At 50.0% G+C, this 15,898-nt stretch overlaps 1 protein-coding gene across 3 annotated transcripts in view; it reads left to right on the top strand.

Moving 5' to 3' along the window:
- Positions 1–361: 361 nt before the first annotated feature.
- The window catches only part of PTPA (protein phosphatase 2 phosphatase activator), a 32,690-nt gene continuing 17,153 nt past the window's right edge, over positions 362–15,898 (top strand). For 2 of the 3 annotated variants that reach the window (XM_068969641.1, XM_068969638.1), the window contains exons 1-3: positions 362–486; positions 7,290–7,387; positions 10,802–10,888. In XM_068969641.1, the coding sequence (XP_068825742.1) occupies positions 456–486; positions 7,290–7,387; positions 10,802–10,888 (216 nt within the window). In that variant the 5' untranslated portion in view covers positions 362–455. The remainder of the gene's footprint in view (positions 487–7,289; positions 7,388–10,801; positions 10,889–15,898) is intronic. The other variant, XM_068969639.1, reaches the window with a different exon arrangement.

The following is a 15,898-nucleotide window of genomic DNA, read 5'->3' as shown; positions in this document are numbered from 1 at the left end:
GCCCCGCAAAAGCATGGCTGCCGCGCTCCCAGCGCCCTCCTGGCAGGCGGTTGGCGCGTCGGGCGGCAAGCCGGCCGTTGGTGCGCATGCTCGCCGGCACCCCCACCAACATGGCCGCCGCCCCTCGCTGAGCGCACCGCCCCGAGCCGGCCGTTGGTGCGCATGCTCGCCGGCGCCCCGCACCAACATGGCTGCCGCCCCGCCCCCGCCCCCGCTAAGTGCGGCCGCCCCGAGCCGGCCGTTGCTGGGCATGCTCCCAGAGTGCCCCGCACCAACATGGCGGACGTCCTCACTGGGGTGACTTTAATTCTCAGTTTTCGGTTATAGCCTGCCGGGGCTCGTTTCTCTTCAGCCAGCCCTGAGCGCGTGGTGAGGCCGGGGCAAGGCGGGGTGGTGTAGGGGTGAAAGGGGGGAGGGTACGGCAGGCATCCCGGCCGGCTCCCGGCGAGAGGAAGATGGCTGAGGGCGAGCGGCAGACGCCGTCAGGTAGGGCGGTGGGGCCGGTGTGGAGCGGGGGCTCGGGGGCGGTGCTAGGCGTGGGGGCGGGGAAGGGGTGGTGGTGTGTGGGGGGCGCCTCAGCGAGGGGAAGCGGCGTTGGGAAGCTGGAGGACCTCGAGGGGCAAACGCTCCTGGGGCCCCGAGAAAGAGCAAGAGTTGATCGGGCCCCCGAGTGGGAGGGTCCGGAGGGAGGGCAGGATCCCGAGGCTGAAAGGGGGTGGTGAGTGGGGCGTGACACCGGGACTCGGGGCGCCAGAGCGGCCCGAGGGGTCGGGTGGGCAGAGCCCCGCGGCCAGAAGAGGAGGCTTTCTCCACATCTGGGCTGTTCGGGCTCAAGTCAGCTCTTGAGCTGGTGGGGAAGCACCCCATCCCTACCCCACGGATGGGGGCTGCTGTCTTTATTAGACCCTGCCTTGGGGGTGGGGGCTGGTGCTCCGTGGGGCTTGCCTCGACCCCCTATGCCAGCCTGCCTCCGCTCCCTGACCTCCCCTTATCACCTCCCTTCTCTTCCCCTCGGAAAAAGGGACTCGAGTTTCAGTGGCTGAGAAGTTATCGAGACAAACTGCCCCTCGGTCGTCTAAGCCACTAATTTAAAAAGGCTGGTTGTGCAAGGAGACGAGTCACTTTTCTGGCATCATCTGCTATAACTTTTATTTACAGGCAGTGGTTTCTTTTTAGATTATTTCGAATAACTGGCATGGAGGTGATGGGGAAAGGATCCTCTTAGAGAGACCGGTTACCTAGGGGAATGGAAGGGTGTTTGCTGACCACTCCCCCTGCCTTGAACTGAGAACTGACGATAGATGACTTTTACATTTTGTCAGAGGTGTAAATAGGTTGTCCAAACAGTTATTTCAAAACAGCTAGTGTTTTGAAACCATTCTATATTCCTTCTACCCTGGCTTGCCTTTTATAATCTCTGGGAAGGTCTCAGGAGGGAGAAATTTTGAAGATCAAAGAGGTATACCCTTGCACTCCCCCCCCCCCCCCCACAAGAACATTGCCAGGGCTTCCTTGGTGGCTCAGGTGGTAAAAGGGTCTGCCTGCAGTGCAGGAGACTCCGGTTTGATCCCTGGCTCAGGAAGTTCTCCTGGAGAAGGAAATGGCAGCCCACTCCAGTACTCTTGCCTGGAAAATCCCATGGATGGAGGAGCCTGGCAGGCTACAGTCCATGGGGTTGCAAAAGAGTTGGGTATGGTCTGTCAAGGCAACTGAAACCAGACATTTATTTTACTTGGTACAGAACTTCTGTGCATATGTCCTTAGGAGTTCTGGTAATGGCATCAGGGTATATAAGGCAACCAGAATTATCAGTGAGATGAATGTGTCCCTGAAGATGGGTGGCGGGAGGTGTAGGGGCGAGAACCTAGGCACTGAGATAGAGGTGGGCTGAGGGAATTCTGTATGTCTGAGAAGGTTCAGGTTCCCAGGAGGTGGTCCTTCTTTGAAGTTTGAAACTCAGGATGTTTAGGAACAAGTAGTAGAAGAACTACTTAACTCAGTGTAGTGATAAAAACCTTGAATCTTGGAGTTACGTAAACTTGGGTCTACCTGGCAAGCTGTGGCCTCTGTGAGCCTGTTTCCTTATTTCTTCTTGGCAGGGATGACGCAGGCAAATCGTGGGCCGTGGTGGCAGTCAGTAAAGGTGGTTTGAGTTGAACATTTAGACAGATTCCCAAATGGTAGATGGTAATATACTCTTTAGGGTTTTTAGGAACATCTCTAAAACCCTGGATATTTCCATCTTATACTGAGAAGTTGTTGGAGATCCAGCTTGTGCTATGTCACCTTTGTCAGAGAAGGGATAATCTGAGGCTAGAGAAATTGGATCTGACCTCAGTGATCATAGTTTCAAGTCTGAAAGCTTTTTTTTTTTTTTTTAATTTGGAATTACACATTCTGATGCTTGTGTATGTGTTTCATCAGTGATTTGATGCAAAACTTCCAAGTAGCTTTTCCTCTGAGAACAGGACCCTGTGAAATAATGTCAGGAGCGTTCTTCCCTTGCAGAGAGGAACAGTTCTCTCAAATTTAGAAAAGGGCTCTGTTCCTGAGGATCATTTGCAAATAGATAATTTGAAATGTGGAATACATTTTCCCAAAAAACAATGTGATTAGGTCACCGGCCTGACCTAAAAAGCTTTAAATTTAGCATCTTACTTGAAGTAGCAATTTGCTAATAGTAGGGTCATCAATTTGAGGTTCTGGGAACAGGACTTGCAAAACAGGTGGGCTGAAGAAAAAGAGTTTCTGGTCTCTTTTTTTTTGGCCCTGGGTTGAATTTGAATTAGGCAGAGCTTTGCCTTACTCTCATCCCGCTTTCTCTTTAGGTCTCCAGGCCTCCTGGGACATTTCCTTTCCTCAAGGCCACTCCAGGAAGGCTCTAGTCCCCCAAATGTCACTTGTTCTAGAACCTACTTAGAACTTTGTTCCCTTTGTTCCCATAACTGATGTAAGCTAGGTTTTAGGAGGATGGCATTGGGACAGATTTATATTACATTGTGAGTGACTGATAGGCTATCACTCTTCTTGGAAAGTTTTCATTTTCATTTGTTTATTAAAACTATTTTTTGAGAGTTTTCATTTTTATTTATTTACATTTTTAGTTGGCTGCGTTGGGTCTTCGTGGTGGCATGCAGCCTTAGTAGTTGTGGCTTACGGGCTTAGTAGCCCTGGGATGTGAGATCTTAGTTCCTTGACCAAGGATCAAACCTGCATCACCTGGGTTGGAAGGCAAATTCTTAACCACTGGATCACCAGGGAAGTTTTGAGAGTTTTCATTTTTAAAGGAAGGGTCTTACTAATCTGACACACCTCCAATAGTAGATTCAGGCCCACAACTCCCAACCTACAAAATAGGTGTATTTGGAATTCACAGTTTTTCAGATTTCAGAAGGCAGTGTTCCATAATCAAACCGAAAGATCCATGCAGCAAAACATAGACTCCAGCTAAATGGGATGCACACATTACTCTGTTTTTCTTTCCCTAGCTCCTGAAAATATAGAAAATCCATTTAAAATAGTTTATTTATGATTACAATAGTATCATAATGCTAGTTTTTAATAGTAATGTGTAGCTTAGAAAGTGGAAGTCCTTTATAAATCTTACCTCCTGGAGATGACAACTATTAACTTTGGTGTTTAACTGTTTAGATTTTTCAAGGCATGAGCTAATAGGTATATGTATTGTTAATGTTAGTATATAAATAGTTTTTTTTTAACAACAGTAAGATTATATTGTATATAGTATGTTTTTGAAGTTCAGTTGCTAAGTCCTGTCCACCTCTTTGTGTCACCATGGACTGTGACACCAGGCTTCCCTGTCCTTCACTCTCTCCCGGAGTTTGCTCAGATTCGTGTCCGTTGAGTTGGTGATACCATCCAACCATCTCATCCTCTATCGCCCCCTTCTCCTTCTGCCCTGAATCTTTTCCAGCATCAGGGTCTTTTCCAGTGAATCAGCTCTTCCCATTAGGTGGCCAAAGTATTGGAGCTTCAGTTTCAGCATCAGTCCTTCCAGTGAATATTCAGGATTGATTTCCTTTAGGATTGATGGTTTGATTTCCTTGCAGTCCAGGGGATTCTCAAGAGTCTTCTCCAGCACCACAATTCGAAAGCATCAGTTCTTCGGTGCTCAGCCTTCTTTGTGGTCCAATGCTCAGATGTGTAAGTGACTACTGGAAAAACCATAGCTTTGACTATACAGACCTTTGTCAGCAAAGTGATGTCTCTGCTTTTTAATATGCTGTCTAGGTTAGTCATAGCTTTGCTTCCAAGGAGCAAGTGTCTTAATTTCATGGCTGCAGTCACTGTCTGCAGTGATTTTGGAGCCCAGGAAAAGAAAATCTGTCATTGTTTCCACTTTTTCTCCATCTATTTGCTATGAGATAATGAGACTGGATGCTGTGATCTTAGTTTTTTGAATGTTGAGTTTTAAGCCAAGTTTTTCACTCCCCTCTTTTTTGATGCAGATGACACCACTCTAATAGCAGAAAGCAAAAAACTAAAGAGCTTCTTGATGAGGGTAAAAGAAGATTGATTTCAGGATTGATTTCCTTTAGGATTGATGGTTTGATTTTCACTCCCTTCTTTTTTGATTTCCCCCCTTTTTTGATCACCTGGGTTGAAGTTCTTTAGTTCTTCCCTTTCTGCCATTAGAGTAGTGTCATCTGCATATCTGAGGTTGTTGATATTTCTCCCAGCAATCTGGATTCCAGCTTGTGATTCTTCCAGCCCAGAATTTCTTTTTATATACTCTGCATGCAAGTTAAACAGGGTGACAAAATATAGCCTTGACCTACTCCTTTCCCAGTTTTGAACCAGTCTGTTGTCCCATGTTCGGTTTTAACTATTGCTTCTTGACCTGCATACAGGTTTCTCAAGAGACAGGTAAGGTGGTCTGGTATTCCCACCTCCTTAAGAATTTTCCACAGTTTGTTGTGATCCACTCAGGCTTTAGTGTAGTCAATGAAGCAGAAGTAGATGTTTGTCTGGAATTCCTTTGCTTTTTCTGTGATCCAATGGATATTGGCAATTTGGTCTCTGGTTCCTCTGCCTTTTCTAAATCCAGCTTGTACGTCGGGAAGTTCTTGTTTTACGTACTGTTGAAACTTAGCTTGAAAGACTTTAAGCATTACCTTGCTAGCGTGTGAAATAAGCGCAGTTGTATGGTAGTTTGTACTTTCTTTGGCATTCCCTTTCTTTGGGATTGGAGTGAAAACTGACCTTTTCCAGTCCTGTGGCCACTGCTGAGTTTTCTCATTTTTCTGGCATATTGAGTGCAGCACTTTCACAGCATTATCTTTTAGGATTTGAAATAGCTCAGCTGGAATTCTGTCACCTCCACTAGCTTTGTTTGTAGTAATGCTTCCTAAGGCCCACTTGACTTCACACTCCAGAATGTCTGGCTCTAGGTGAGTGACCACACCATCGTGATTATCTGGGTCATGAAGATCTTTTTTGTACAATTCTTCTGTGTATTCTTGCAACCTCTTAATCTCTTCTGCTTCTGTTAGGTCCTTACTGTTTCTGTCCTTTATTGTGCCCATGTTTGCATGAAATGTTTCCTTGGTACCCAGTGTTTTTTTGAAGAGATACTAGTCTTTCCCGTTCTGTTGTTTTCCTCTATTTCTTTGCATTGTTCACTTAAGGCTTTCTTATCTCTTCTTTCTATTTTATGGAACTCTGCATGCAGTTGAGTATATCCTTCCCTTTCTCCTTTGCCTTTTGTTTCTCTTCTCAGCTATTTGTAAGGCCTCCTCATTCAACCACTTTGCCTTCTTGCATTTCTCTTCCTTTGGGATACATTTGGTCACCACCTGCTGTACAGTGTTACCAACCTTTGTCCATAGTTCTTCAGGCACTCTGTCTTCCAGATTAATCTGTTGAATCTATTCATTACCTCCACTGTATAATCATAAGGGATTTGATTTAGGTCATACTTAAATGGTCTAGTGGTGTTCCCTGCTTTCTTCAATTTAAGTCTGAATTTTGCAATAAGGAGCTCATGATCTGAGTCACATTCAGCTCCAGATCTTTTTTTTTGCTGACTGTTGAGAGCTTCTCCATCTTTGGCTGCAAAGAATATATTCAGTCTGATTTCGGTGTTGACTATCTGGTGATGTCCATGTGTAGAGTCATCTCTAGTGTTGTTGGAAGAAAGAGTTTGCTATGACCATTGTGTTCTCTTGGCAAAACTCTGTTAGGCTTTGCTCTGCTTCCTTTTCCATTCCAAGGCCAAACTTGCCTGTTACTCCAGTTATCTCTTGACTTCCTGCTTTTGTGTTCTCGTCCCCTGTGATGAAGGGACGTCTGTTTTTGGTGTTAGTTCTAGAAGGTTTTGTAGGTCTTCATAGACCTGTTCATCTTCTTTGGCATTAAGGGTTGGGGCATAGACTTGGATTACTGTGAAGTTGAATGGTGCACTTTTATTTCTTCAACTATTAATATTTAGGCTGTTTTTCTCATGTCAGTAATTTAGATTTTATTCTTTTCAAAAAGCCAGGAAGATTTCCATCCTGTGGGCATATCATTATTAACCTGTCACCTTATTGATTGATTGATAGGTTGTTTCTGATTTTTTCGATGTAGTAAGCACTTTTATATATGTCTTTGTCTATTTTTGAGGGCACATCTGTAGAGTTGATTCCTGCTGTTGGCTTATATGGGTGTTAAGCCATATGGCTTACGTGGGTATAGTTTTACTTCAAGAGATAGCACTGAGTTGCCCCCTCAGCAGAATCTACCATCTAAGGCTGTACCAGCAGTACAGGAGCATTCCTCTCTCCCCATCCCCAATCAGTGCCAGATGTTTTTAATCTGCTGACCTGATTTAGAAAAGCAGTCTCATCTGATTTCCATTTCATTGCTTATTCGGGATGTTGGTAATTTTTAAATTTTATCGGCCATTTTTTTCTTCTTCTTTGAGTTGCCTGTTTATGTCTAAAAGGTCAGCTTGGCTTTACTTTTCTAACCTTTTTGCCTGGCTGGAGAGCAGGAGGAGAGAGCATGGCAGAGCCACTGGACATATCAGTTGTTGAGGGCACTGCCAGCACTGCCCAGCTCCTTGCAGACAGAGTAAGGGGAGACAGGAAGCCAGTGAGTTTGGCTTAACAAGCCAATACTTTATCCTGGGAGTACATGTCTGGTTATGCAAGGGCTTGGGTGTTGGTTTAAAAGTGTGTGTGTGCGTGTGTGTGTGTGTGTGCGTGCATGCGTGCGTGCATGCGTGTGTGTGTGTTGGGTGGGGAGGATTTCATTTATCTGATTGCTTTCTCATTTTCTTTGTCAAGATTCTTCAGAGGATGCCCCTCCCACCACTCAGAACTTCATCATTCCAAAGAAAGAGATCCACACTGTTCCAGATATGGGCAAATGGAAGCGTTCTCAGGTACCAGTGGTGTCTGCACTGTGGGTTCAGACCTGGCATGAGAGACGGTTTTCTAGGCTGGGGTGGGGCTGTGAGCTCTTGACCCTTCTTGTTTTTGGAGCCAGAGCTGTCTAGAAGCTAGGGAAAGAAGTGACAGGGGAGCTGGCTGTCTCTCCCCGCTCAGGGGCAGTACACAGTGTTCTTTAGTGGAAAGGTCTCTGGGAGCCAGGGTGAAGACAGCCATGGAGAGTTCTGCTCCTGGTTCTTGTAAGCCATTGCCCCTTGGGCGTTACTGTATTGTTTGCACATCTGAAATGGTAGACCCCTTTGATGTTTGGTTCCAAGTAATAGCAGGTCTGGGAGTCAGCATATCACATGGAGAGGAGTGCTAAGTTGACATAGTTGCTAAGTCGTGCCTGACTCTTTGGCGACCCTGTAAACTGTAGCGCGCTAGGCTCCTCTGTCCATGGGATTTCCCAGGCAAGAATACTGGAGTGGGTTGTCATTTCCTACTCCAGGGGAATCTTCCTGACCCAGGGGTTGAACTTGTATCCTGCTTTGGCAGGCGGATTCTTTACCATCTGAGTTGCCAGCGAAGTCCCAGGCCAGAGAGGTGGCTGAGCCTAAAACACCAGGGAACTGGAATCCCAGCCAGCTTTCTGCACTTCTTCCCCGGGGTAGGCAGAAGATAACAGCTTGTACCTGCCAGGCTTCTGGTACAGGCTGTGAAAAAGACTGGGGCTATGAAAAAGAAAGCCAATTTCAAGTTCTCAGGAATGGCCTTGGGTCCAGCTGCTTTCAGTTGCCTGTACCTGGTCTGAGCAGGTGGGGCGGGAAGTGTTGCTTGTGCAGAAGGGTGGCCGGGGGTCCTGGCAAGCTTGGCAGGTTCTCTGTGAGGAGTCTGCTGTGTTGACCTTGAGCCCAAGCCCTGCTGCCGCTGTGTCCTGGCCTCTCTGGGGCTGTGGCCACACAAGCCTACCTGGCTCCTCTTTCACAAGCCTGCCCTTTGAGTATCGGGATGGTTATCATGTCTTTTCTGAGTTGTCGTCTCCCCCAGGTCTTCACCAGGATAAACACCTGAGGCCCTTAGCTGTTGGAAGGTGTGGCTTGAGGCCTTTCATCATCTTGTTTGTTGGCCCTCAGTTTCTCAGCCTCACCACTACTGATGTTGATAGATAATCCTTTGTCATAGGGGCTGTCCTGTGCACTGTAGGATGTTTCATAACACCCCAGCCTCTTCCTACTCCATGCCGGTAGCAGCCCTCCTCCTGCTTACCACAACCAAGAACGTCTCCAAGCATGTGGGAAGTCTCCTGGGAGCCATCTTGTCCAGGTTGAGGCCCACCGTTCTTCTCTTCCCTGAACCTCCAGGGTTGTCTGAATCCAAATGTGGCTGTAGTTTCTTGCTTTCCCCTGGATGTTCTCCAAAAAAGATGGGGTATTTATAATGTGCCAGGTACTTTAGCTCATTTAATTGCCACAGAAAACCTGGGAGGTGGACTCTGAGGTCATCTCCATTTTGAAGGTGAGAAAACTGAGGCCAGGAGGTGAAGACGCTTAGCCTGGTGGCACAGTCACTGGTTGAGGTGAGACTCCAGAGAGTCACCCCCATGACTCAGAGCCCCAGGGGCTGAGCTGCTGGGCTCTAGGCCACAGGTTGCAGCCTAACCTGACCCTCCTGCTTTTGTAAGTAAAGTTTTATGGGAAAACAGGCCTGCTCATTTAATTTACATGTTGTTTGTGGTTACTTTCATTCTGTAAGAGCAGAGTTGAGAATTTGTGAACCGGAACATGTGGCCCTTGGAGCCTAAAATATTGACTCTCTGGTGCTTTGCAAGTGGTTTGCTAGCCCTGCTCTAGGCACCCACACTTTTTGGGAAGTGTGTTTTGACTGATGCCTGATGGAAGTCTTTTACTTGCTCTGAAGCTCATCGATCAAATGTGTGAAACTGCTGCAGCCAGACGGGGCTGTGTGTTGACCACAGTGCTTCACCAGGCAGCAGACGGAGTGCAGTGGCCAGGAGCTCGGGGCTGGAAGCTCAGGGCTGCCTTGTTCTCTTCTTGTGACTTAGGCACAGTGCCTAACTGGGCCAAGTGTCCGTTTCCTCTACCATAAAATGGGGTTCGTTCGGGGCTCAAATGATGGAAAGCCAGGAAAGCGCGTGGCCCAGTGCTCACAGGGGTGCAGTGAGCTTTACGGAACTGTAGGCATGACAGTTATTGCTGATGGTGTGGGCAGAAACTTCGCACAGTCATGTTTACAAGTCTTAGTCACTGAGAGCCCTGGAGCCATGTGGGAACAGTGACTGTGGCAGCGACACGCCCTCGTGCGGCTGCTTCTTGGATCCTGGTGTGCTTCGCGGGAGCGGTTGTGAGCGCTGGCGCAGTCAGGACGAGGACTCAGGCTTGCCCTGCGCTGTGGGTGTTGCTGTAGCTGATGTGGTGGGCCCGCCCTGTGGCCTGCACTTCCACCTGCAGCCATTCCACAGGCCGCTGTAGGAATGTTCCCTTCCAGACCCTGAGCAGTCGCCTCTCAGGGCTTACCTTGGCTTGCTGTGGCCACCCAAACATCGATTTTTTTGTTTTTTGGGGGCCATGCCATGCGAGATCTTAGTTCCCTGACCAGGGATCAAACCCGTGCCCCCTGCAGGCATTGGGAGCATAGAGTCTAAACCACTGGGCCACCAAGGAAGACCCCCCACTGGCATCCCTAAGGCTTGGATAAAGAAGAAGAGAGGAAGTGAGAGGCGAAAGGGATGAAGAAGAAACAAGACCACATGGAAGTTGCTAGCGCCCAAGAACTGCCTCTCCAGAGGCCTGCGCCTCAGTGCGTTCTTAACTGTGTGCTGGCTGTAACCTGCAGCCCAAGGGAAGAGGGTGCCCTACTGGGAGCTGGGGATGGGGGTGCTGGGGGACCTGGCCATGGCAGGAAAACAGCTTCATCTCCTGCGGGCAGGGCATCTGCACACAGGCACACAGCTGGTCTGCCTGTTGGGGGAAACATCTGGAAAGTTCCCAGGGGGCGGACCCTTGGTATAGTATAATGATGGAGCACTCCCCACTCTGCTCTGGAGTTTGGCTGGCTGGGTCCTAGCTCCGTGTCCAGTGATACCTTGGTCTTAGGAGTTACTTTCCCCGGAGCCTTGGTGTCCTCGTGTGTAAAATGGGGACAGTGATGGGTTATTGTGCAGAGAAACAGCTGGCAGCAGTAGTGAGTGCACAGTAGACTGGCTAGAGGCCTAGGTGTTCTGGTGGTCCTTGGCCAGGGTGGCTCAGGGTCGGGTATTTGGCATTGTCTTTGCACTCTCCGGCTATCAGGTGGGGAGCCGGGGGCAGCCTGGAGCTCCCCAGGCTGGGCAGAGCTGGGGGCTGGCTGGGGTGTAGAGGGTGCAGGTCTGACACCTCCACATCCTCACTCCCCTCTCTGTTTGGCAGGCGTACGCTGACTACATCGGATTCATCCTCACCCTCAATGAAGGTGTGAAGGGGAAGAAGCTGAGCTTTGAGTACAAGGTCTCCGAGGTAGGCCTGGTCGGGGCGGGCCCTTTCCTAAAACAGCTCCCAGAGCCCGCAGTGGGACTGGTGGGCCAGGTGCAGGAAATACGATCACCCAGACACATGTGCAGTTGACACTGTTGACACTGAACTATTTCTACTTTTTAAAAAAGTCTGTGTAGATGTGTATTTATAGAATTGGGACCAAGGTATACAAGCTGTTTTATAGCCTGCATTTTTGGAGTGGGGGCAAGCCTTGTAGCTTGTGGGATCTTAGTTCCCTGACGAGGGATTGAACCCCAGGTGTTGGCACTGGAAGCTTGGAGGTCTAACCATTGGACTGCCAGGGAATTCCCCAGCCTGCACTTTTGTTAACTGGTGTTTCATGTAATTTTAAAATTAAAAATGATCACAAAAGAAGTAAACATGTCAACTGAAGAGATTACTGTTAGAAACTTGTGTGACACTAACAAAAAAGCTTGGCCTCACCCTATATTCCATGGAGAAGACAATGGCAACCCACTCCGGTACTCTTGCCTGGAAAATCCCATGGACAGAGGAGCCTGGTGGGCTGCAATCCATGGGGTCGCTGAGAGTTGGACATGACTGAGCGACTTCACTTTCACTTTTTGCTTCCGCGCATTGGAGAAGGAAATGGCAGCCCATTCCAGTGTTCTTGCCTGGAGAATCCCAGGGGCTGGGGAGCCTGGTGGGCTGCCGTCTGTGGGGTCGCACAGAGTCAGACACGACTGAAGCGACTTAGCAGCAGCACCCTGTATTCCTCCCCATAACTGATTCCTAGGGACAGCCCCCTATTAACAGTGTGGGGACTGTCACCTAGACCTTCCCCGGAAGCTCCTGTGCCCTTGAGCCGTGCCCTCACTGGTTTAAACAGCCCCCAAATTAGACTTTGAGGTCATTTCCCCAAACACTGCTGCTCTGAATGCCCCCGCACATAGGTCTGTGTGGGCATTCTTTCCTAAAGTTTCATTCGTAGAGGTGGCAGTTCTGAGGTGAAGGGCGCACACTGCTTGGTAGGGGCTCTTTGGCTATGTTTCAAAGACAGGGTTGTTTATGGAGGGAGTGCAGGAGTTGTGGGGAAGCTCCTACCCGTGGAAGGTGTGGTCTCGCCAGCTGCTGGCTCTTGCTGTACTCCCACCTCCCAGCTCTGGGTCCTGGGCCTCCAGGGGCCTCCGGAGGTCTTGTTGAGGCAGCCTAGCACTCCCTCGAGCTTTCTCTTATCTCAGACCTCAGGCCCAAGCAGCCTCTCAATGCCTTGGCCACCCAGCTATCTAGCCTTAGCTTTGGCCCAAGGCTGGCATAGGCCTCATGCTCCTGGCCACTGACTGGCTGCTGGGTGGCCGAGGTCCTGTGGAACGCCAGACCTGTGTTGGGGATTGACAGCCTTCAAGAGAAGGGAGTTGGTCCACCAGTGACTTCTTGGTTCCTCCTGGGCCTGGTCACTGCTCTGGGGCTTTGGCTGTGGGGAGAGAGGGCACCTCCTTGAGCCTGTGGTAAGGAACAGTCAGCTGTGCTCAGTGGGCTGGGGAATGTGGCGGGGGGAGGCTAATTAAAGGAGAGAATTGTAATTACCCCAGCAGATCCTGAGCCGCCAAGTCCCTCTCAGGCCCCTTAATTAGCCCTGAGACTTTGATGGTAGCTCTCCATACCAGCCAGGCGTTGTCTTAGAGCAGAGGCTGTTCTTTAGGCAGGATTGCAGCCTGCTTGAGTGCTGGGGTTCTAGAGTCAAGCTGACCAGGTTTTGATAACCTCTCACTTCTGAGCTTGATGGCCTTGTCCCCTCTGACACTCCATCTCCTCATCTGTCGAGTGGGAAGAGCTGCAGACCTACTCATGGCCCCTGGGGAGCATTCACTGTGATCCAGCATTCACTGTGATCCCATCCATGTGTAGGTGTCTTTTTTTGGCACCATGCCTGGCATGTACTAGGCAACACTATCATTTATCAGCCATTGTTATCATTAGCTGTTTTTCAGTTTCCAGTAACATTGTTGTTGCTTCACTTGGGGCTCTTCCTGAGCTGGGTTCATCCTCACTTAGGGGACAGAGATGGCTAGCGTGGTCTCCAGGGGTCTCCCAGCTGCTACCCACAGCTGACAGGGGCAGCTGAAGGCACCGCACCCAGCACGCGGCCTCCTGTGCCGCCTGCGGCAGCTGCCTGACTCCCCTGCTGCTGCTTGCTCCTGGCTCTTGGTGCAGGGGATGCAGCTGCTGCTGGGGAAAGGGCCGAGGGGCCTGGGATTGGCGTCCAGACCACCTGCAGCAAAGGGAGCGTGCAAGAGCCGTGGGGTGGGATTGTCTAGACCCACGTTTAGAAGGCTCTCCTTCCTTTTGGAATTGTCCTATTTTGGGGGACTTAAAATTTAAAAAAAAAATTTTTTTTCTTTTTTTATAAAATAAAGCTGACAGTAGATAGGCTTACATTTTGCTGTAGTTTCGTGTGATTTTTAAAATGAAGGCAGAACTTTAAATCGACAAGTAAATTGTACTGGTCTATGAAATCCAAAAAGGACTCTTTGGTCCAAGGAGAAAGAAGGTGGCTCCAATGATTCTCCATGCTTCCTGGGGGTCTCAGCCCACAACTCCTTCCCCTCCAGCCCCTCTCCCCCAGGAGCCGAACAGTAGAGGCAGCCCCTGCACTCAGAAAGCCCTCTCCAGGAGGACCTGGGAGCCTCTAATTATTCATTGGCCCAGCTGAGCTGGCAGCTGGGGCTTGGCTCCTGCCCGCCTCTGAGCACCTTCTTTGTCCCATTTGATGGGGGACCAGTAGTCTGGTGCCTCGTGGGGCCACTTGTCCTCAGAAATCTCAGTTGCTTTGTGGGGCCAGGTTTGCTGGGACCCTGTCAGCTCTTCCTGGTGACCTAGTTCTTCACAGCGCCAGACAGTGGCAGTGCTTTTGGTCACGTTTCAGCAATGCAGCTTTGTGTCATCCTGGCCCTATGGCCAGCTAGAAGGGAAACTTCCTCCTCTTACAGGTAACTTTCCTCTCCTCCCAGGCCCCAAGTGTGGGTGAGGGAGGGCAGCACCAGGGCCACCGTCACGCTGTTTGTGCAGACTGCCGTGTGGTCCGTGCCTCCTGGAGCTGCGTTGTGGTGGGGAGGGGGTGCCCTGACTCCCACATACTCCTTTAGCTCAAGCCTGCCGTTTTCCTCCATACAACTATACGCTCAGCTCCCGGGGCCATTTCTGTGTGTGGGCTCAGCAATGGCATACCTGACCGTGCCTTGCCCTCTGGGTCACAATTTGCAAATTGTTCCCATGGGTGCCCCTTGCAAATTCCTACCAGCGTGGAACTCCCAGAAACGTCTCCTCAGCCCATTTGTGCCCGGCAGACTCAGGCAGGATCTGCTTCTGGGCAGGAACCCCCCTCCCAGGCCACCTGCCTCCACGTGTCTCCGTGTCGTGCTCCCTGAGCCTCCCATACCTTTGTCTTGGCTCGTTTCACGGGCCGTATCTGGAACAAGAGCCTTTGGAGCCACCCTCACAGACCTGTGCTGGAGCGAGACAGCCTCACCTGATTTCTGTGTTGAGTAATGTTCGATGTGCTAACACCGCCTGGCCTGTCACACCGATCCCACTGCTTAAAGCCTGCTCTGTGAGAAAGGCAGAGCTGAGAGATAAGAGCCGGGTCTTAGCCACCGCTGCCCACACGCGGACCTGTGGCCCCAGCTTTCCACAGAGGGAACAGCTGGAATAGCCCAGATGCTTAGCAGTGAGGGAGTGGGTAATAATCACAGCGCTTCGGTGCAGTGGAATGTCGCTCGCTCGCAAGAGGCTTTCACAAAGGCCACACTTCTGTGGTGCTTGGAACGAGGGTTGGACGAGGGTTGTGAGGGAGCTGATGAGACTACAAAGTAGCCTGTGCCCCAAGACCCAGTTTGAGGGTGTGTGTGTGTAGATGTGCCCTGTCACCCTGTGCCAGACATGCGCTGGTGTGCTTCACGAGTTGCCACTTAGGCCTCGAGGTGGCCCTCAGCATTATTTACCCGTTTTTATGCCCATCTTTGAGATGAGCAAACAGGCTCAGAGTGTTGAAGTTACTTGGTCAAGGTTTTGCAGCAACCAAATGATGTTTTAACTGGGATTTATTTATAAAACATTTATTTTATTTTTGTAGTTTTGGGTCTTAGTTGCAGCCCAGGGGCCTCTTTCTGGTTGTGGAATGCGCGCTTAGTTGCACCACAGCTTGTGGGTGCTTAGTTCCCAGATCAGGAATTGAGCCCACATCCCCTAAATTGGAAGACAGATTCTTAACCACTGGGCCACCAGGGAGGTCCCTTAGCTGGGATATAAATCCAGGTCCAGCTGCCTTCAAAATTCTAACCATGATAAGCAGTAAAAAACATAAGATGATGATATGGAAGAGTATGTTAAAATGTTAAGACAGACTCTCCTGCTATCTGAAAGTAAGAGTGTTTCTGTGGAACCTTTTGTGAGCAGAAGTGGTGCAGAGGGAAAATCCTTTGCACTGAAAATCCTCTTCGGGTTTCCTTTGGTTAGCAAGAACTGTTGCTACTGTAGGACCTGAGTGAGAGTGAAGTGGTGGAAAGTGAGCTTGCAGCACCCAGGGGATGCCTTGTGGCGCTGATTTCCGGGTGGCAGGATTACCTGTCGTCTTTGTTTCTTTCCTTTTTACGTTTCTGTTTTCAGTGATGAGCAGGTATTGTGCACTAAACAGAAGACCTCGATAAAATGCAGTAAGGAAAGTCAGGGCTGCCGCTCACGCTTGTCCAGCAGCTGTCCCCGCCCCCTCCCCAACCCCGGGCAGGCCGGCTGGAGAAGCCGGGCTTGGGAGCCGTGCCCCTCCCTCAGCCTTGTGCCGGGCCCTTTCTGGAAGGCTCACTGTGTTCTCCTGGCCCCTCCTTCATGCTCAGGAGGGTTGGGAAGAAAGAGGGACAGCAGGGAGATGCCAGTGGTGCGAGGCCTGGTGGTCACTGTCCAGCAGCTGTTGGGGCTTCCCTCTGTGGCTCTAGCATGGGGCCACTAGTCATGGTGGCTGGGCCCCCTCTGTTTGCC

This window comes from Capricornis sumatraensis, chromosome 1 (genome assembly GCF_032405125.1).
Source record: "Capricornis sumatraensis isolate serow.1 chromosome 1, serow.2, whole genome shotgun sequence".
In the NCBI taxonomy this organism is placed as follows: domain Eukaryota; kingdom Metazoa; phylum Chordata; class Mammalia; order Artiodactyla; family Bovidae; genus Capricornis; species Capricornis sumatraensis.
The sequence above is the reverse complement of the archived record's forward strand: the minus strand, read 5'-3'. Positions and strand labels throughout refer to the sequence as shown.